The sequence below is a fragment of the Varanus komodoensis genome, unplaced genomic scaffold, assembly GCF_004798865.1.
Source record: "Varanus komodoensis strain SLA01 unplaced genomic scaffold, ASM479886v1 scaffold7_3, whole genome shotgun sequence".
Classification (NCBI taxonomy): domain Eukaryota; kingdom Metazoa; phylum Chordata; class Lepidosauria; order Squamata; family Varanidae; genus Varanus; species Varanus komodoensis.
The window spans coordinates 11772806-11795764 of NW_025336480.1; the positions used below are offsets into that span (position 1 = coordinate 11772806).

A 22959-nucleotide genomic window follows, 5' to 3' on the forward strand; every position below is an offset into this window, starting at 1 on the left:
GCATCAAAGGAGGCAGGGTAGATTTGGCCTTGGGAGTCCACTGAGGTTGGAGCAATTTGGTGCTTAGATTCTGAAAAAACCCTATAGTCTCCCATTTGAGGCCAGGAGGCTGTAAGATTGTGCCCTGAAAAGCTTGAAATTTGGTGTTCCTCATGCCTTTAATAACTATTTTGTTATTAGAGAATTCAAATTTATTCTGGAGCTTACATGTGACATTCTAGAACTGTAGCAGTGAATACTTTGTGAGTTCACATAAGAAGTTCCATTCTTTTTCAACTGGGATTTTTGTTCTAGTCTCCAGTGTGTTTAAAGGCTTTAGCACAAGCGTGCACACATGCACACCTGGGACCTGCCTTCATAAGTGAAGTTCAAACATCTGGAAATATGGTTGTAGAGGCAACAGAATTGCCTGAAGGACGTCAGCTTATCGACAAGCTATCTTTTGAGGCTTTTAAGTCTGGCTCTGAAGTTGAGGTGAAACAATATTTGTTTGGGTATAGGTAAGTTTTCAGTCAGGTTCTTGTAATCCTGCTTCACATGCTGCTTTTTTCTCTGAAGGTGTTCCACAGACCTTTGAACCAAAAAATCTGGTAGCCACAGTCTGCTATGCACAGCTCAGGGAACCAAGGTTCAGTCTGGATGCCAGGAAGTATTTTCTGACAGTAAAGAACCTTATAAAACTGTCGCACATTGTTGTGCTCTCAAATAATTTCTGACTTATGGCAATCCTATGAATACCTTCCAAAATACTCTGTCCTTGATATCTACACTTAGCTCTTGTAAGTTCAAGGCTTTGACTTCTTTTATGGAATGGAACCATCCTGTGTTTGGTCTCTCTCTTCTTCTGCCGTCAACTTTCCCTACCATGAATGTCTTCTCAAGTGATTTTGTCTTCTCATGATGTGCCTGAAGTATGATGGCTTCAGGTTTCTCATTTAAGGCAGTTTGGCCAGGATGCCTGGTCACATTGCCAAGAAATACCAATTTAAAGGTTTTACCAAGACTTGGAGGCTAACGTTTAAGGCATCCTGGTTTGCTGACCGCACATGCACAGCAAACTTGTTCCATGTTTCAAACTGGGTAAGATTCTTCTAGGAAAGATGCCATCAATTTTTAATAAGCTGTACAGTTGTCTTTTGTGACTTCACTACAAGTGCTAACACACCCATTATTTTTCTGGATGGAAAATGAAGTTGCTACAGCTGTTCTTGAACCAACATAAGTTCAGATACTGCTCACACAAATAAAAAAGAATCATGTCCCTGCAGGGCACAATATTACTGAGGTGCTTGTAAGCCCCCATATCCAGACATTTCGTGCAGAGCAGGGGGAACAGCAGCAGTGAAAATCTGCCTTCTTGTCCTCCTGGTCTACATTTTTGCTAGATGAGATTTTTCAGCCATCTAGCTAGAAGATTTTAAAGCGGGAGAGAAGTATTCTGAGCAGCTGCAGAATTTACATTTGACTGTGGAGAGCTATAGAAATGTAAAAAATAATATAATTCTGCTCCCCCTCAGTTTCTTCCCCTCCCCATTCCCCTAAGCGCCTCCCCTTCCCCTCTTTCTGAGGCCACTTTCCTAACTTTGGAGAGCAGCTGGCCTGGGTCTTTCTGTGCTGGCTGCAAGGGGACACGGGAGGTCTCAGAGCTCTGGTGCCCAGCTCTGCGGTTGGAGCTCAGCCCCTGGGCCTCACATCTAGGAATTGGAAAGTCATAGATGCTGCCTAGGGGCCACAGGACCATTCTTTCCAAAAGGTTATTTAGGAATATATACCCGGTTTCCCTGCTTTGGCTGGGGATTTGCACCAGGTAACCTTTGGGACCCCTTCTGAGACACCTGTAAGCCCAGAGCGCTTCCCATCCCAGAGGGAAGGTTGCTGCTGAATCTCTGAAAGGAGACAAGGGTAGGGCAATGCTTCATGAAGGTCTGCCTCTTTCAATGGTAGCCAATTCCGTGCAGGTATGGCTGGGTCATGGCGTATTTCCAATGTGCAGAAGCAGCAGAGCTTCCTTCTCTTAGAGGGGGCAGCCTATTGCATTCTGTGATTTGACTGTCACTCGGTGAGTAGCACACCTGGTCCCAGGCTCAGTCGCTGGATCTAGGATCCAGATCAGTTGTAGTGACACTTTAATATCCCTCTGCCGCACACCCCAGAGAGTGATCTGCCAGTCAGAGCAGAGAGTAACTGAGACAAATGGACCAAAGCCTGACCTGCTGTTAGGAATGTGTAACAGGCCACCAGGACTTCTTGGGTCAAGTCAGCCTTATGTTCTGGCTGCAAATGCCCAGGCAGCGAGGCCTGAGGATAAAGGTGAAATGGAGTCCTGCCTGGAGGGGCCTGAGGCTGATCAGGTAGTCCAGAGGGGGCGCTGACATCCTGGGGGGCAGCAGAAGTGGGAGAAGGCAGGTGGGAAAGAGGGGCTGGAAGGCGGAGAGGAAAACTCTTTGAGCCAAGACAGAAGAGGGAAGAATAGCTGACTGGTTTCCTTTGACAAGGAACTTGGAACTTCCTAGCAGGAATAGACTGCAGGTGTATCCAAACCTGAGCTTAACCTCTTTTGTGGAAGTGGCACATCGGCCTCAGGCCAGAAGGGTCACTTCTGAAAGAGGAGGCAATCCTGCTGCAGGTCCGAGTGAAGTAGCACTCCTCCGAAGGGCAGGTTCTTCCAAGAAAGAACATCGGGCATTTGAGTGATATAAAGCCAGCAGAAGGGAAGGGAGTGCAAATCCTTCTTCTGAGCAGGAAGACTCCAGCTGGCTGGCTCTCAGTGTGCTAACTAGAGGCAAGGATAGACTACCTGCACATTCATTTGCAGTCTTGTGTGTAAGGAGGCTATACAAGAGGGAGGCTGGGTTTGATGTACCCCTTCCTGGGAACATACACAGAATCTCAGAGAAATCTGCAATAGACTCGGATGAGTTCACATTTCTAAGAATCTGACACACACATCCACAGCAGATTGACTTCTTCAGATCTGTGCAATTTCTGCAGACTTACAGAAAAACTTTTAAAGCTTTTAGGTAATTTTACACAAATTTAGTTTTGTCTTTTACAAAATGCAGAACATACACCAAAAGTGCATAGTTACCCCATAGGCTAAAGGGTAAGAATATGAATTTTTCAGGAAATTGGATTTTCTGGGGGGTACATTCTCAGGAGTGTAAATTTGTACAACTTTTAATTTGCACGGATACATACTCATGAGCATTTACAAAATTCAGTGCTGTCAATGAGCAGATGATGGAATGAAATGTGCTTGACAGTCTGTGAAACATAGGTGGGATAGATTTTACAGTGTCGTCTTACGTTTCTGTAGATCGCCACTCTTGGTTTCTAATCGATGGGCACAGATGGGTTGAGCGATTTCTACAGAGGCTCAGGGAGTGACTGGTTTTCTGAGGCCAAAGAAGAGCTGTCAGTCCAAAGGGGTTGTGCAGTTATTCAGTCTTTTCCTCGTTGGTGGGTGTGTGGAAAGAAAGAAGCAGCAGTGGAAAAACATGGGAGGGTTACAAGGGAGAGATGCCTGGTCCCCTGGTAAAATTCCATGAATGAGGCAGGCTGATGGCACAATAAAAACCTCATCGGAAAGCAACTCTAGTAACTTTTATCCCATACACTGTAAAATGAAGCCTTTCTGAGTCCGTGTGTGAACGGCATTTCTGGTTTTTGTTTTAACTCAGCAAATTGGAAACAGTGGTCCACCCAGATAATAATGTGGCACTTCTTGGCTTCTCTGCGCTATCATGATTCCACTGAGCCAGTGTGGCTGCCTCACAGTCTCTTAGCTCTGATGTCAAGGCGTCAAGTTCTTTCGCTGTGGATCTTGGTCACGGGGAAGGCTTGTCTCACTTCTGCCTCAGTGTTAATGCTAAGCAGGTTTCACTTACAAGTTGAATTCAAAACCAGTGTTCGGAAGGTAAGAGAGCAGGAGAGTTAAATGATGGGGCATTTGGGCATGAATTAGGAAGGACTGTGCAATCATGCATTGCACCTGGAGGGCTCTCGTCCTTTATTTCTTTACTGCCTTTCTATACCAAATAGCCAAGGCTCTCTGGACAGTTAACAAAAAATCCAGTTAAACAAATATTTAAAAAGACACACACAAAAGCACAATTGTGATGGAATCAGCATAGCAGCAGGACAGAATAAAATGCATATAAAATAATATATATATAAACCAAGCTAAAATGTTAAAATGCTGAAAAAATAAAAAGGGTGTCACCTGGCACCAAAAGGAATACAAAGTAGGCACCAGACATACCTCTTTGAGGTGCTTATTCCACAGCAGGGGTGCCTCGCCGGAAAAGGCTCTTCTGGTGGCCACCCACCTCGCTTCCTTTGAAGGGCCTCCTGGAGATGGTGAGTCCAGGTAGGTACACATGGGAGGAGGCAGTCCTTCAGACAACTGAGCCCCAAGCCATTTAGGGATTTGAATGTTAATGCTAGCACTGAATAGACTTCAACTGGCAGTCCCTGTAGCTGGAAGAGGATGGGTGTAATGTGTGCTCCTAAGCCAGTCCCCATTAACAGTTTTGCTGTCCTGTTTTGGCTCAGTTGGAGTTTCTGGACCATTTTCAAAGGCATCTCCATGTATGGCGCATTGTCGTAATCCAAGCAGGAGGTTACCAGAGTATGGATTGCTGTAGCTAAGCTCTCTTGTGTTCAGGCAGGGTCATAGTTAAGTAGAACAGCTGAAGCTGATCAAAGGTGCTCCATGCTACTGAGTCTACCTGGGCCTCAAGCGACCAGACTGGGTCCAGGAGCACCTGCAAACTACACACCTTGTCCTTAGGGGGAGTGCAATGCCACCTGTAACAGGTTGAATATCATCCAGCTAGACAGACAAACCACCCACTAACAGCATCTTCATCCTGTCTAGGTTGAGTCTCAGTTCATTGGCCCTCATCCAATCCAATTATCATGTTCAGACACCAATTCAGAGTGGCCACTGCCTCACCCGGGCTTGATGAAAATGAGATGTACAGCTGCATGTCATCTGCATATTGGTGGTACTCGGCACATACCTCCAGGTTATAGAAACATAGAAACAGAGCGAGTCAGAAGGGGTCTCCCGGGCCATCTAGTCTGACCTCCAGCTCCAGCCAGCTCCGCTCATGACATTATCTCTCCCAGCGGTTTCATGTAGTCATTAGACAACATGGGGATACAATGGAGCCCTGTGGTACCCCACTGCAGAACTGACATAGCACAGAACAATAGTCCCGCAGCACCACCACCTGCAACCAGCCAGCCAGGTAGGAGTGGGACCACTCCAGTGCAATGCCTCCCTCTCTCACCCCAGCCAGCCTGTCCACAAGGATACCATGGTTGATGGCACGGAAAATCGCTGAGAGATCCAGGAGAATCAACAGGGTTTCACTCTCCTGTCTTTCTCCCAGGAAGGTGGGGCTGGGGAATGGTAGCCTTCTAGATGGGGGACTGCAATTACCATAATCCTTAGCAAGCATAGCCAATTGTGACAGATTGTGGGAACTGCAGCCCAACAAAATTCAGAGGGCTGCACCTTCCCCATTCTTGAACTGAACTGTCCCAGCAGTTCTATCCTAGTTTGGAATATTTCTGCTGACACCAGTTTGCCTGGTGACCCTTGGCTGGTGGCCCTTGGAGATTTTAATGGAAAGTTGAGTTCTGCCATTGTGTAATTATTATTGATCAAGTTCAGTGTATTTTGTAGATGTTACTTTAGTGAACTACTTTAGGATTTTTTTTTTATAAAGGAAAGAAGTATATAAAACCTTTCAGAAGTAAAAAAAAAAAAATCCATAAAAATCAGAAGCATTTCTGAGCACAAGCATTTCTCATAGCGTGGTACGAACTTGTCTTTCATTGAATGAGCAATGGCTTCGCTGGTTTAGAGATCTGCTTTACTGTCAAGACAATGGAAATGTTCTCCATTCTATGGATTTAACTCTCTCATTATTTTCCCTTTCCAGGAGAAGAGACAATGATCTCTACCAATTCATTGAAAAAATATTCTACCATCCTCTGTTTAAGTCCATTATGATCAGCACCATCACGCTCAATGCAATCTTTTTGGCGATAGAAACGGATTATAAAGCTCGCTATGAGTCCCATTTCTTCCTGGAGGTAACTGCTAAGGCTCGTGATTTCTTAGTTTGCCTAACAAGGAAATAATGAGGGTTGGTATCAGGGAGTGTAAGATTCACGGCTCTTCTCCCCTTCTTTCTCTTGTGGCTTCAAGCCAGGTTGTGGGTAGTACCTTATTCTGCACTTTTTTAAGCTGATGGAACGCACGACCCCCATGTGCCCCTACAGTATACCAGCTATAATTTTGGAACAGCTTCCTTTCACTGATAGTTCCCATAAAGTAAGAGTTGGGAACCTGGGCTTCTCCAGATGCTGCCAGACTGCGACTCCTATCAGCCCTGGCTGGTATAGGCAATGTGAAGGGGGTGAAAGTTGCAGGCTAACAGCGCCAGGAGGACCGTGGGCCCCCACCCATGCTGCAAAGGATAACTGGGGAATCTGAGGGACTGCCTTTCTTCATATATCCCTTTGCAATCACTAAGATCTTCGAGGGAGGTCCTTCTCCGTGAACCATCTCCCAATGAAGTGAAGGGGGAAGTAGCTAGGAGAAGGGCCTTCTCCGTGATTGCACCTCATTTATGGAACACCCTCCCCAAGGAAGTTGCTGCTAGGTTTTTGGCATCAGGTAACAATGTTTATATTCAATCTGGTGTTTTAGTGGGGGTTGATTTTGACATTGTTTTAATTTCTATGTGCCTTCTTGAAATTTTTGCAGATTCCTAGTTTTTGTATTTTTTTAATTGTATTTTATGCCTTTAACTCTTATTTTATTGCTCTTTCTCCTGTTTTATTGTAAACTGCCCAGACAGCCTACTGGGCTATGGAGCAGCAAATAAATACAATAAAGAAATCAATATTGGGGAACGGGAATACATTAAGGCCCAGATCAAGATAAAATTACTTGTGGCTACATTTCACTAAAAGCTAGCAGCTGCCTGTGAATTGGGACTAATGTCTCATTGGTTTCAATTAGACTCTTAGAATTAGAATTAAAATTTCACAGATTGAATTAGATTCAGTTAGTGCATTTCTCCTCGTGTAAATAGCAGGAGTGGGGTCCCCAATATGGATTGGAGTCAAAGAAATGACAAGCTAAAGCCCCATAGTAGTTTCTTGATCCAGAACAGGGGATCCTTGCCTGATGTTTACTTTTAAAAAGCCATTCATGCCATTGCTCACTGTGTGAGGGTGTTGCATCTAGGCTGGTTATTAATCATGACTAACTTTCATGAAATCAGGGCCTACATCAAGGATGGGTAACTCCAGGGAATTGTGGGAGCTGTGTAGCCCCCCATATCACGCAGGAGCTGCCTCCTTGCCACCACCACCACCATGTCACTGCATGTGCTGGGAGTGCAATTTGGTTTGAACAATTTCGTTTCATGCATAGTTTAAGGCAGGGGTCTTTTTGAATTGGCGGCCAGTGGAAAGGTGCCAGGGATGGGCGCAGGCCGCCAAGGCAGTGTGGGGGGGGGGGGGGGGCGAGCTGGGGGGGTGCACATGCAGAAAGGCAGGGGCATACGTGCGTAATGGTCATTTTCTCCCAACGAGTCCAAAACGATCTTGCGAGCAAGCCAGCACCTTGCCACGTGCACAAATGCGCGCACACATGGTGAGCTATGGCGGGCTGGAAAAATGGGCATGGCAGGCCAGATCCAGTCTGTGGACCGTAGTTTGGGGACCCATGGTTTAAGGTAAAACTGATCGTGCGAGAACACGTGTGGGGCTTCTATGCAGTTGAGTTTTGCTTACAAACCACAGAGAGTTCCTTATTTCATCCTGCTGGTACCACCACAGCAAAACTGGTGTTGAGAGGTGCAAACATGTCAGGGAGATCCTGCGTTGCACATTCCTCCACATGTTTTGAATACCTCAACTAATTCTGTAGGTAGGCCAAACACCAATGCCGATGGCCGTCTGTTACTGTGGAAAATGTATTTTGCTCTAGCAGTGAAAACAGAATGGGGATGATTGCTGTTCAGAAGATCAACTATATAGACTGGGAAACTGCTGGGTTGAAGAAGGGGCAGAACTGAAATTTAAAAATGGGCAAAATGAGCAAAATGGGTAAAGTTACAAAAGTATTTAGTGATATTATGGTGCAATGAAGGACCACAATTTTCCAGCTTGGTCTTTTTATCCTGTCTTGTTTGCTGTCCAAATGACCTTGTTTAGTAGATTTGTACAAATATGGTTTCAAAACTTTATATTCTTCTGTGTAATGGAACAAACCAGAGTACAGTAAATGATCATGGTGATAAAATGGCATCTCCCTGCTAATATTGAAAGTATAAACATTTTGCACAAGAGGTTGAAGAAGCTACCTTTCTTTACAGTGACTGGAGAAATTTGTCAGGTGCCCTATATATTTTTCCAGTAAATCCCAGTTATCAAATATATGCATAGTTTATTGTCCATACCAATCTTCTAATTTATTCTCAGCACTATCCGGCGGATAATAAACAGGAGACAAAGGGTGGCCTAGCACGTGATCTCTTTTGTGGCCTTCATATGGTCCTTCAGTTCAGAAAATTCTAGAGCTCTAGAAACAGGTATTCGTTAACCTCACCTCTTCAGCAGCATCTTCTGTCTGCTTTCAGACTTGATTAGTGGAAGGGATTGGAGGCAGAAAGGTATGGGGTTGTCAGTAAAGCCATATCCTTCCCTTCCCACTTTTCCTGCTTCTTAGCTATCTTTTTAACATGACTCTCAAACCAGTGTTCATGCTGATGATGTTTTTAAATGTTTTACTGTGTTCTTGTTTGATTATTTTGACTTCCTGACATTTTTGTAACCCACCTTGATTCATTTCTCAGAGCTGGTTAGCTAGCAAGACAGTAAAACCCAAAGCTCCTCTGCCATGTATGTACTGATGCTATCTTGAGTTCAGAGGTTTTTACATTTACTGTCCGAGGACAGCATAACTCAAGCGCAGGACATCTGCCCAGCTGGCCTCCTGCCCTTGATGCTGTCACATCAGTATCATCCAAGTCATCTGATATCGCTGCACATCAGATGTTGCATATTCCCACCTGTGCGATGGTTTCCCTGCTTCCCTGCAAGTTGATGCAGTTGCGTCGGTCCGTCATCTGAACAAGCCGCAGCTAATGTATTCCACGAAGCTGGTGGAGGGCTGTAGTGCACGGCTCACAGGAGGGAGCTGGGCTGAATCCAGCAACGCGGTTTTGGTGCCTGCTGGCATGCAGCTTCGTTAGTGCTCCGCGTGCCACCTGATGGTTTGTTGATGCTTGGAGGTTCTTGTGTCGCCATCTGGCTTGAATGCTGTTTTAAAGTTGAAATGAACATGTTCACCTTGTTAATCACCTCTCTCTTGCGATTTAGTCTTCCTCTTGAGAAGCACTTATCTTTCACGCACCTTGAATGTCTTTGCTTACTTGAAGTCAGCTACTGTACACAAACCTCTGAGCTTTAACTATATATATTCCTGTGGCATGGAAGCCAAAAGAGAAGTCTGGCTAATGTCAAGGAGTCCATTTATTGCTTTAAAAGCTTTTTGTTAAAAAGTCAAGTTTCTGAGACAGGGAGTTTTCAACCCTTCCTTGGACGTTGGGCATCGAGGGAAATAAGTGTTTTGTACTTTAATTTCCACACTTGTACTGTATTCCTCCAAGAAGCACACTAATTATTCCCTGTAGGACATAAGTGCGTTAATACTAATTCCAAATGTGTCTCTGCTATTATTTCCCCTTCTTGGCTGATCATCTTACCTATTAATTTTAATCATGTTCCTCAGTCAATGGGATCGTGGCTTCAGTGCATCAACACGCCACAACCCAAGCATCAGCCTTGTTTCACAAGACAAATTTTCTTCACCATTGCTCTTTCTGTATAGAAAATATTGTGTACCCTGTTGTATGTTATGAATTTTTATATTTGGGAACTATAGTAGTTAAATAAAATGTGTGCATGATGTAAGTGTACACAGATCACTTTTACTGTTTCCTGCATCCAAGAGATATCCTTGTCATGCTTAGCCTGGGACTCAGGAAACAGCTGTTCATTTCTTAACTCATTGCGTGTGTTCTTTCAAACATTACAACCAATTGCAATATTTTAGCTGCATACATAATAAAGCTGTATAATCATCTGATGTGCACACGGTCTTCTGATCCAGACTTAGGCTGCAAAGCAATACTAATCTGTGATCCAGAATAGGATGCATTCTCCATACCAGGAGATCTAGTGTGACAATAAACATCAAAATTTAACTCATTACTGCAACCTGACTTGTTTGTTTGTTTCCTTGCTTGCTTTTTTGACTGAATGGTTGGTTGGTTGGTTGGCAGCATTTATATGCCACCCAGTAACACTGTTCTCTGTGAAGGTGTGGCAGTGAAGGCCACTCTGAGAAAGACCAAGATAAAGTCTGGAAAGTCCTTTAAGCCCATCCTGCTGGGTAGCTGTAGCCAATGAACTGGAGAATGAGTTCAAATCAATGTGTGAAAGTCAATGTCACCCCTCTGTTTACTTGCTGTTGCATTGGCTCTCCATAGGGGCTGACGGTCACACTGCTGGAAAGCTGAAGGTCTCTTGGCATAGTCTGGACTTTGGACTTAGCGCACTTTTGCCGCCCCCTTCCAGATTCCCAGAGCCTCCTTGTATGTTCACAGCCTTCCTGCCCATAATGCACAGCCCAGGCCGACATTTTCTTCAGGTCCTCCTGTGTTCATCCTTGGGTCTCTTTCCTTAGTTCTTGCTTCTTTGGCCACAGTCTAGTCCAGCCTCGTGCCTTCCAGATTTTCAGACAAGAACTTCTAGCAATTCCCGTTTCTCAATCTTCCCTCTAGTCTGCCATGGTTCACTGGTATATGCACTTGGGTTGCACGCAGAACATCCTGGTTTCAGTCCCTGACACCTCCAGGTGGGGCTAGGAAAGCTCCAGTGCTCTGCCCCATTCCTGAAATTAGCGTTTCTATTCATTTTGGGTTGTTTCTGAAAGTGCAAAAGTCCCGTTGCACATGTGGTCATTCTTGCCAGCCCGTAGGCACAATGGGATGCCAGCAGGTACTCCTATGTTTCTTCAGGGTTCTTGCCCCTCGTTGTTCTGTCCTGATTATGGCATTCTGGGGCCTCTTCCCACTCCTCTAGGAAGCACGAGATTTTGCTCTTGCCCAAGCTGCTATCTCTTTATTCCCTTGCAAACAGTTCCCTGAAAAATGAAACATTGGGCCATGCTCATTGTTCACTCACCAACCCATGTTACTCCCCGAAAGAAAGTTGCCTGTTTAGTGGCTTGCATGTCTGTTTCTCCCAGTCTTCCAGGGCACTCCCTGCATTTCTCACAGGGCCTTTGCATGGCAACACTTCTGGTGCCCTTGTCCCCAGGGCAGGAAACTTCCCTGTCCATTCCCCCTGCTTTGATCATTACTCACTTTTGGAGCACTTTCTGTCAGTGCCTCTGCTACAGAAGTACCTACCCCAGCTCAGCCAACTGGTGTCAGAGGTTTCATCAACTCTTGAGATATAAATGGTTACATCAGTTATGTATTTTTGCAATGTATGGCTGTCAAAGTTGGACCATAAGGAAAGCTGAGCACCAAAGAATTGAGGCCTTTGAATTGTGGTGCTGGAGGAGATTCCTCGGACTGCAAGGCGATCAAACCGGTCAGACCTAGAGAAGATCAACCCTGACTGCTCTTTAGAAGACCAGATCCTGAAGATGAAACTCAAATAATTTGGCCACCTGATGAGAAGGAAGGACTTCCACTGGAGAAGAGCCTGATGCTGAGAACAATTGACGGCAAAAGAAGAAGGGGACGGCAGAGAATGAGGTGGCTAGATGGAGTCACTGAAGCAGTTGGCGTGAGCTTAAGTGGACTCCGGGGGATGGTGGAGGACAGGAAGGCCTGGAGGAGTGTTGTCCATGGGGTCGCAATGTGTCAGACATGACTTTGCAACTAGCAACAATTATGATAGATATATAGATACATGTACATAACTCAAATTACCATATTTTTCGCTCTATAAGACGCACCTGACCATAAGACGCACCTAGTTTTTAGAGGAGGAAAACAAGAAAAAAATATTCTGAATCAAATGGTTTACTAAACTATTTAATAAACTATAACAGAATACAGTAATACCATATTTCAACCTTATAAAGTGAACAGCATTCAACAGTGGCATTAAGAACCATCATCACTGTCATTAACAAAAGAGAGACTTTAAAGTTCGAGTACTCTTCTAGTTTTCGTTGAACCCATAGAACTCATCACCACTAGAGTCAGAATTTATGAAGCTCTGTTGCTCACAATCACTGACATCCCTTTCTTAGTAGTGGAATTATTGAAGGAATCCACAATCTACACCAGTTATACAAGAGCTGCTGCAGACAATTCAATAACAAATCTAAAAAAACCAGTAATGTCTACGCTGCCCTACTAGTAAATAATAGAAAAAAACTTCTGACAAAAAATGAGATACTGTACGGTAAATCAAACACACAGCGGACTAAGTAGCCTTTGATGAATAAACTTCATACATGAAGGTAATGCTGTTCAAATATCCACTGATCCTAAAAAAAATGTGTCTGATCAACCAACAGATAACTGATCCATGGAGAGCTTCCTGATAATCACAGGCACATTCCCCATCACTTCCCCATGGGCTTCATTAAAAGACGGGTTGCCATTTGAAAACACACACCAACCTGTGATTAATAGCTCTCACCTGCGCCAGAGGAGGGGCGCAGAGCAGGGCGCGCCGAGCGCGTGCTGGCCAGGTGGTGCCACATGGGGCCAGCAGCGTGCCGGTGGTGGTCTTCTGGGCGGTGCAGCGGCGGCAGTGGCGGCAGGTCTTCCCAGGCAGTGGGGGTGAGCAGTCTGTCTCTCCGTGCAGCTGGTGGGTTAAAGCCCGCGGCTCCTCCTCCTCCACACCTCTCCCCCTGAACGGCACAGTTCTCACCTGCACCAGAGGGGGGGGGGCGGAGCAGGGCGTGCCGAGTGCGTGCCGGCCAGGTGGTGCCATGTGCTGCAGGCGGCCGGCAGCGTGCCGGCGATGGTTTTCCGGGCGGCGCAGCAGCAGCGGCAGGTCTTCCCAGGCGGTGGGGGTGAGCAGTCCGTCTCTCCGTACTCTCTGTGCGGCCGGTGGGTTAAAGGCCGCGGCTCCTCCTCCTCCACACCTCTCTCCCTGAGCGGCACAGCTCTCACCTGTGCCGGGGGGTGGGGGCGGAGCAGGGCATGCTGAGCGCGTGCCAGCCAGGTGGTGCCACGTGGTGCAGGCGGCTGGCAGCGTCCCGGGCGTCGGGCACACACGCATTTGCTCTATAAGACGCACAGACATTTCCCCTTACTTTTGAGGGGGAAAAAGTGCGTCTTATAGAGCGAAAAATACGGTATGTAAGTTAAGTATTTCAGAGATAAATAACTTACATAACTGTTTGAAGTAGTGCTTCCTGACTTCTCAGAATTGTATTAACTTATTAAAATTGCTTCTTATGTTGCTCAGGAACCAGAGGCAGAACACTGAACTATCTTCAGAATAACAACAGGAATAATATATATAGTTGATGCCAGTTAAATATAAGCTTAGGGTTGAGCTAATATGACTTCTGATTTTTCAGTCATGTTTGTAAAGTGTGAAAAGTGATGAAGGTGGAAGCTGTGAAGAGGGATGTATATGTTCACCTGTTCTGAATGAGGGTAGGAAGCATCACCTCATTCTGAACTGACTTTGTGGCATCAGATTGCTATCACAATTGCTAAATGGATTGGGACTGGGATACCTGAAGCCTTTCCCTTTATTTACCTACACATTCTTTAAGCTATGAATCAGAGGCCTTTATTAAAGTGCCATCTTCCAAGCTGGGGATGACAAATAGAAGGGGGATGACAAATAGAAGAAGGGCCTTCTCGGTGGTTGCACCACTTCTTTGGAATGGGCTCCTCAAAGGTGGCATCAGGTAAAGACTGTCTTATTTTCTAGATATTTTAACAATTAATACATTTAACATTTAACATTTATATTTTATATTGTTTATATTTTTATGGATTTTTCATTGATTTTAAACTGCTATATTTATTTTTATTGTAATGTGGTATTTTATGGACTTTTTTGTATTACTGATTTTTAACATATTGTACACTGCCCAGGGAGCCCTGGATTGGGCTATAGGTTGTGGTATATAAGTTTATAAATAAATAGATAAATCTAGCCACACAATGTCATATTTTCATCCTACTCAAGCAGGCTTTCCTCAACTTGCTTCCTTCTAGATATTTGCACAACTTCCACCAGCCCCAGGCAATCTGGCCAAGGGTCAGGTATTATGGGAGCTGTAGGTCAAAGCCAGGTCACCAGGTTGGGGAAGGCTGGTTCCCTGATATCCTGGAGTCATGCATTGAAAGACAATGAAATGTTGCCAGTTGAGAAGCAGCAGAGAAATGGCTGGGAGCAGCTTCCAATGTACCCATAATGAGGAATCTTTGAGTGGGGGTGAGCAGCATTTCATGCACTTTTTGTGGTGAAAATATTTGCTTACAGCACAGTTCTGCCTAAGATTGGATGTGATGGGCAGGTACTGAAATAGGAGTATGAGGACAGGAAAGCTGCAGGCTAGATATGGTCCTCCATTCAACTATCCGAGCACTGCTGGGCCTTGGCCACTATCCTTAGAGGCTTGTGGTATTGGAGAGCTTTGGAATTTAATGGGATAGAGCCTTTAAATGACTTATAGAGCAGATGAGACATCAAATTAAGAGGGCAGAGCTATCATTCTGGGCTGCACTGGGTGATGGTTCTTCCACTAGATGACTCCATACGGTTGTTGTCTGTCAAATTATGTTTGATTTGCTTTGGTTGTTTTTGTTGCTCTGGATTTCTTGAAGACCTGCTACTGTTTCACACTGGGTAAGTTTCTGAAAATCACTTCAAAACACAACACAACATAACACCACAAAACACACTACACCACACACCACACATAAAACAACACCCAAAAACTTTGGGTCATATGTGTGTTGACCATGCCATGAAAATTAAATGTATGTTCTCCAAAAGGGACTGATACCCAGTATCCTTCACAAGAAGTCCTTGCAGATGCTTGGCTGTGAAATCTCTCATATGCAGTTGGGGGGGGGGGGGTGTCCCCTGATCCATCTATGTCACCTGAGGCCCAGATTTGGCTGGTTACCCAGCTATGCCCCTACCTGGACAGGGATAGCCTCATTTCAGTACAATGTGCTCTGGTGATCTCTAAACCACATCGTTCTCTATGCAGAGCTGTCCTTGAAATCTGTTCAGGCTTTTGCAAAATGCAGTTGTCAGATTAATGAGTGGGACCAGAAGGTCCAAAAGTATAACACAAATTCTGGCCCACTTGCACTGGCTGCCTATATGCTGGTGTTGGTTTCAACAAATAAAGCCGTACAAGGTTTGGGACCTCAGCATCTTCTGGAATACCTCTCCTAACTGCAGCCTACCCAACCCCTGTGTACATCTGGAGACTTCCTCTGATTGGTACCTCCAAGAGAGGCCCAGAAAGAGGCAACAAGGAGAAGGGACTTTTCACTGCTGTCCCCAATTATGGAACAGTCTCCCTGTTGAAGCCAGCCTGGTGCCAACATTATCAGCTTTTTTGGTGTCAGATCAAAACTGCCCACTATTTCCAGGCATTTAATGGCATATGATGGGTTATATCTGCTGTTTTAATTACATCTATGGAAATATTTTGGATGTTAAACTGTGTTGTATCTTTGCATATTAGAAGTTTTAGCTGTTTAAAACTTGCACACTGAGATTTTATCCTGTGTTTTATTGTATTTGTATTGTTATTGTATTTTTTGTATTTGATTGATTGTTGAAGACTACCCAGAAAGCTTTGACTTTTGGGCCACATAGAATAAAATCAATCAAGCAAGCAAGCAAGCAAAATGTTGGTGCCTTATTAAATATCCCAGTTTCACTCAATTTCCACAATCCACTGACTGGGAAAATCAATGCCTGTTGGGCTAATCCACGCTTGCCTCCATCCTTTCCATCTAATTGACCACATCACTGAGGATGTTCCTTTCCTCCAAAGAAATTAACATCCTATAAAGGGATCCTGGCCCTACCAAGGCAGCCTCGAATAAGCAGACCTTTTGGATAAAGGGCAGTAAAAAGAAAATACTTTGATCATTGTAACGTGCATCAAGAAGAGGAAGCCTAAATATCTGAAAAAATAGACACTGTTTTTGGGAAATGTTGAAAAATCTGGCAGTATTGGATAAGGAATCTTGACATAGTTTTGGAAGTCCCTTATTTTGCAGCCAAGAGCCCGTGGCCTTCCCCGGGGATGGGGTAGTCTCTCACTGGACTGCAGCTGCACCCCCATCAGATCTGTGTTAGCTCTGCTGTCTAGGGCCGATGTGAGTTGCCGTCCATCTACATTTGGAGAGCCACGCAGTCCTCACCCCTTGTCTAATTAATCCTGGTAGTTTTTAGCAGCAAAGGAATGTTCCTTCGTAACTCAAACCCCAAATAAAGCATTACCCTTTGCATGCATTTTGTTTTCTTTTCAGGTATCGGATCTGATTATTCTGGCCATCTATTCAGCAGAGTTTCTGATGAACCTTTATCTGGACCCCATAAATTACTGGAAGGATGGTTATAAACAGTATGATTTTGCTGTCCTCCTCATTGCTTACCTCCCATACACCATCGACAGAAGCAACCCCAAAATGCACCATGTGGCCACTGTGCTGAAAGGCTTCCAGGCATTCCGGGTTCTCAAACTGATCTACTACAGTCCAGGCATGACAGTAAGTGGATGTCACTTCCTTAGTTTCCTTCCTCTGAATTAATAGCTCATCTCTGCTGAACACCACTTTCTGTGTCTTCCCTTGCCCATTCAGGATTAGTTTCATTCTCTGTTATTCAAAAGGGGATTCAAATGTCCAGACATAGCACATGGCAGAGCCTCTCCTGGCCTGAACCACTTAGATTCCCAGTGGGTTTCATAGGTATGAACACTCCCCTGATGTAGAAGCTGATGGAGGCTGGTGGCCCCAAAGTCAGCAGGGCTGTGCATCTGCTCTGGGCTTTAAAGGACCTACCCATGGCTTTGCACACTAATCCCAAAATAGGGTCAGCACCATGAATATTATTGATTGATTGATTATTAGGATATTTTTATCCCTTCCAATATGGTTTGTCTCTGGACAGCTTACAGTATAATAAATACCTAATAAATACATCAATCAGTCTCAAGATAAAACAAGACTGAGGATATCAATAAAAGCATAATTAAAATAAACATTAAAATTTTGGGTAAATAAAAAGGTCTTGATCTGGTGCCAAAAAGCATATAACGTCGGTGCCAGGCGAACCTGAATAAACTCCTGAGTGGTTATATAGCCCCGCTGATATTGGAGCCACCCCCCAAAAAAACCCCCCTCCTTTTTATATTCAGAGAATTAGCACAGATTTTAGCCTATCGTCCCCCTACCACGTCAATTTTCTGTGGTAGAGAAAGAACAGCGTTGCAAACCTGGTGCGGAAGCATGTGCTGTTTCTATAGATTTGGACTGTCCCCAAGTTTCCACAGTAGGGAAGCAAAGAAAGGTGGTGCTGTGTGTGCCCCCTCGGAAGTTCAGTCCCACCCTGGGAACCTCGCTCGGCATCACGGCGCTGTCGGCAGAGCGCGGCTGCAGCATTTGCGCTGACTCAGTGCTGACCTCTGATGTCAACATCAGGGAATACTTCTGGGCGTTTGGCTTTTTCACGTCTCTTTTAATGTTATTCAAAGGTGATTTTATAGTATTGCTCTTTTAATCTACACCGTTTGACATTATTATCCCACAGCGGTACACTGTTCTTTCCTCCTAGATATTGTTAGGTGTTTTATTTGATTGTTTTTATTGATATATTCGGTTTTAATTTATTGTAATCTGTTTAGAGAGCCCTTGGGCTAATTCAGCAGAATATGAGCTTAATAATTTGTTTTGTGGTCATGATTTCTCTGATACTGAACTTGATTGTTGAATATTGAAATCATGATAAGGATATCATGACAAAGGTCCAGACGGAAGCTTGATCAAGTCCCCTGATCAAGAAGGGGAATCCTTCTCTTCTTCCAGGAACAGCTGCCCCAGCTCTGTGAAAATGCTTTACTGAGCATCAGGAGACCCTGCTGAACGGGCAAGAGGGGGCAGAGGGCAGGGAGAGAGGGACCTTCCACGCTCTTCTGCCCACCCATTTGGAATCCAGTGCCAAGAACTTCCCTCTGGAGGGGATTTGGGGGGGGGGAGTTGTAGGGGGAAAGAAAATCCCTTTGCCCGGCAGTCTCTGTTGCAGCAGCAGAAGGACACTATTGTATGCGACTGTGTCTTACAAAATTTCCTCTGGACTGCAATGAAGGAAAATATCCAACATTTTTAGACTGTTTCAAAGTTCTTTGTTTGTATCATTTTAAGCATTTGGAGTGCTTTCATATTGAAAAGTATTAACTTGCATTCACCTTTTTAGAGTCAAAAAATCACATTTTATTTGTTTATTCATATGCTTAACTACGCAGGACTGAAGACTTGGTTTGTTTTCAACTGATTTATTAATTTACAATTTTTAAAGACCACCTTTCAGTCACAGGGATTTCCAAAACACTTGACAAAAAAAGCAGTTACAGCAAATGAAATAAGAACATTAACTGCTTGTTGCAGCAGAAGGGGAGCCAGTGTGTATGTGTGAGCCTGGCATTTAGCTCCAAAACCAGCTTGTCAGCCCTTTAGGAGATGCTGCTGCTTTCTCGCTTCACAGACCCCATGACAATGTTGGAAGGAATGGTGCTCCCACATGGAAAAGTTCTGTACAGCAGATACTATCGTCTAGTGCTCATGTAACAACCCAGAGTATGGAATGAGTATTGCTTAGTGCTGCACTGTGAATTGTTATGTGCAAACCCTGCACTGATCTTTTTTAACTATGGGCTGTTGACCCCAAGCAACCCAGGAAGAGAAATCATAGTTCATTGTTACGCTGTGAACGTTGGGTTGCCCATGGGTAGCAATCCATTATTAAATGATCTGTAATGACAGCCCAAGCTGAACCCATGTTCAACTCATGGTCTGGGTTGCCGTTATGCATGGACCAGATCTACATGTTGCGGTCTTCCTTGGGGGACAGGAGTGCTCCTTCTGACATAGTTGCCAATCGCAGCATGGCTTCAGGTCCTCTTGACAGGTGATGGCGCTGAGAAAGCATGCTGATCGGCCACCTCCCCACTTACTGCTGCTTTCTTGCACCGTGAGGTCCGTAGTGTTTGCTGAGTATGTGCTATCAAGAGTCGGGGAGGAGGACGGCAATTGTATTCAAGGGACATCCTGCGTGAGGCCACTGATCTATTTAGCCTAGCATTGTCTACCCACCCCTGGCTTCACGGCAGAGACCTTTCCCAGTACTTGCTCCAGCACCTGTGAAGCATACAGGGCTGCTGTGGCCCTTGCCAGCTCCAAGAGGCATCCGGAGGGGATTCCAGGGTTTCCTAATGCAAGATGCAGGATCATTTGTTTGCCTTCCTCTCTTTTTCCTCCTGCTGTGTTTGGGTTATTACAGAGAAAAGTAGTTTTAGTTGAGGAATCAAGCAAGCCACCTTGTGTGGCTCAGGGTTTGCTTTCCACTTGCCAGATCTTTGCACTCATGCTATCATCACTCTACCAGAATTGTGGGGTGGGAGCAAAAATCATGGTTGCTTGGTGCTGAAATCCTGCAGCAAACGCCTTGGAAATGTAAAAGAAACAGATTTTGCTTGGAAACAAGCTGCTCGTTTCCCATGTGCGGCCTCCTCAGTTGTTTGTCACTGCGATTTGGTAGTAATTTGTTCTGTCAGAGTGCTTGGGGCTGCACTAGAACCATTGTACAGGTTGCCCAACTGATATACATTTGTATTAGGTATACCTATATTTGCATATGCAAGTACCTCTGAAGCTAAAATTCTCTTAGTGGATGAGTGCACGTGTTGCAGGAGGGAAGAGGCTTTCCCTCAGATGCGGTAGAAATGTCTCTTCTAAGATATTGGAATGCCTCTTCTAAGGTAGTGCCCACAGTTGTTTTTAAGTACTTGCTCTAGAAACAGACAACTGCCTTGAAAAGCAAGTGACTAAGCTAATCAAGGTCCGTGTCACATTTTTTAAAAAAGCCATTGTTACCTTTATGTCTCACTTCCTTTCCTCTTCGTAAGGGACCTGCAGTGGCTCGCACAGTCCTCCTCTTCCATTCCACCCAACCTCAGAGCAACTCAGGGAAGTCGGCCAGGCTGAGAGTCTCTGACTGGTCCAAAGTCACCCACAGAGCCTTGTGGCTGAGTGGGGACTAGAACCCAGATCTGCAGGGTCCCAGTGCATCTCGCCGACCACCACACCACACTGGCCCTCCAAAAGGCTATGGATCAGTTAACCCCATCATTTGTTCCATTAAACAGAGCCCAACATGAAGGAACAAGGGCTGCAGTGCTTAGTTCATAGCACTATTTAGGTATCTGCCCATGTGTACAAATGATAACACAAGAGGGTTGACCGTTGGTTTTCTCCTGGCAAGTGAAGGTTTTGTTTTCTTTCAGTAGGGAGCGAATGTGTGCAGGGGTGGTTCAGCTTAAGACTCCGCTTGTTATTAATTGGCTCAGGAGTTCACCAGAAGTGGGACATTTATAGGCACAAAGCTCTTGTAATGATCACTTTTGAGCCTTTATCCACTACTTTTGATCTTGGACTTCAGTTATCAGCAGGTTTTTATATGCTAATTATCCTGTGTTTCTGGAAAAATGGTTGAGAAGTGGGCCAATATTAAACAACCCACGATTTATTGAAGGAAAATCAAGCATTTCTATTTGTGAGAAGAAAGGGATACCCCATAAGAAATTGGAAAGAGAGCAAAATGATTTAATACAGCTTGCAATTGACCTGTGGAAGTCACTTTGTTCAACTTATAATTGAGAAACGCCACTTTGTTTATGCAAATCTTGAGCATAGAAAATTAAATCACTTTGAGCATAAATTAATTTTGTTTTAAAAATATCACACTACTCAGCTGCAATTCCATACACACTTTCTTGACCCCATTAAACTCTATAGGACTTACAAGACTAGACATGTGTATGATTGCACTAGCAGGATGCAATTCTGTGCATCCTTACCACAGAGTATTCCCTAGTGAAACCAGGGGGGCTAATTCTGAGCAGACATGGAAAAGATTGCCGTGTCAGCTATAGAAATCCTTGAGCTACAGAATGCTCAAGACTGGCAATCCCTCAGTTACTAAAAGAGTCCCTTTGGAGTAGAGTATCCAACCAGGGTCAGGGTCTCTTGCATCTTCCTCCAAAATCCTTTGACTGTACCAAAGGCAAAGACTGGATAGACCTTCAGCCCAACGCAGTGCGACAACTCCCTTGTGTTTTTAAGGAGAGAAACTATGTTTTCAAAATCATATGTTGTGCTCTAGTGACAACCCTATGTCGTGTTCTAACCCTAACCCTTTTATTTAACCAATATTTGTATGATATTTTTTAAAATTATTATTAGAATTATTTTAATGGAACTTATTTTATGAATTAATTTTATGTATTTCAGTTGTGGTATATCTAATTCATTATTTATTATTACTATTTATTATTGTTTAGGATACAGATGCCATTATTTATTGTTGTAGTTATAGATCGTTGTGAGCCGTCCAGAGACAGAAGTGATTGGATGGCCTAGAAAAATCCTAAATAAATAAATAACCCTCTCCCCCTCCTTCCCAAAGATGTGGGAGGTTTTTTCTATCTGCGTGTGCATTATACTTTATTAATTGCAGCTTAAATTACCCCTTAGCAGGGAAATTATATTCAAGCCTGAAAAACAGATCACACCTTCTTAGTATGGTTCCCTTTTATTAATTAAAAAGCAACAACCTCTTTACAACTTTCTGCCTTCCACTTCAGTGCAATAAATTTCCACCTTGAGGATATAATTTCCTTGTTGTATTCCACACAAGAGTGCCTCTGTTAGATGCAGTGTTGCTGATTATGGGGGCTCCATTCATTGGCTTTTTGCTTTGCAAACAAATGCTTGGAATGCCACGTTCTGAAAAGTGCCGGTTCTGGAGAGGAACTGGGGCCCTTTCCAACATGGTTTGCCAGTTTCAGAGGTGCAGAGCATCTTCTTACTGGCAGACACCTCTAGGAACGCCTGTGGACTGTTGAAGGCATGGAAAGATGCAAAGGTGGACGCGCGTAACAACGTGACCGCACAGAAACGTGCACGGGCGCTTGCTGGCCTGGTGCTGCCACCAGCGTTTTTATAGCTCTCCCGTTGGCTTCACCTAAAGGGAGGCTGACATTTAAAGATTGTACCTAAAGCCCTGATTGACTGAGCTGCTGTTACATGGCTTTATAAAAACATTTCACGCTGGGGAGTGTAAATAGGCTTGTTCTTCATCCTCATATTGAGGTCCCTTTCTAACAGCCCGGTTAAGAGCTTGATCATGCAGAGTGCTAAGCCCCGTGTTTTTGGACTGTTATTTTTTTTATGTACTACTTTAAGGTAAAACCCTTCCCTGCGTTGATGCTTTGGCACAGAGAGGTCTCTGTGGGGTGTAAGGGAGTGCTTTAGCTCTGCCTTTCAGCGCACGTGTATGTACCAAATGCTAGGCCATTATGGGGAATGGGGAGTTCATGTTTACCTCCAGAGCACCTTTCCCAACCAGTCAAGGAATGACCATTTGGAGGGGTGACTAGAGAGGGATGCAGGAAGCTCATGGATCACCATTTCCCCTAATGGCTATGTGCAAGCGCCAACGGGGACGGGGAGGAAAACAGGACACGTGCACTGTATGGCCACCCCTTCCTGCAGAGACACTAAGCACCCCTGAGGCAGGATACTATCCTTAAGGGTGGTGCATGTCGTGCTATAGTATATGTCT

The 22959-nt window shown here is 44.6% G+C and overlaps 1 protein-coding gene across 1 annotated transcript in view; it reads left to right on the forward strand.

Moving 5' to 3' along the window:
• The first annotated feature begins 384 nt into the window (after positions 1-384).
• The window catches only part of CATSPER3 (cation channel sperm associated 3), a 36443-nt gene continuing 13868 nt past the window's right edge, over positions 385-22959 (forward strand). Inside the window, exons 1-3 of the mRNA XM_044454603.1 lie at positions 385-500; positions 5955-6108; positions 16590-16829. Of these exons, the coding sequence (XP_044310538.1) occupies positions 385-500; positions 5955-6108; positions 16590-16829 (510 nt within the window). The remainder of the gene's footprint in view (positions 501-5954; positions 6109-16589; positions 16830-22959) is intronic.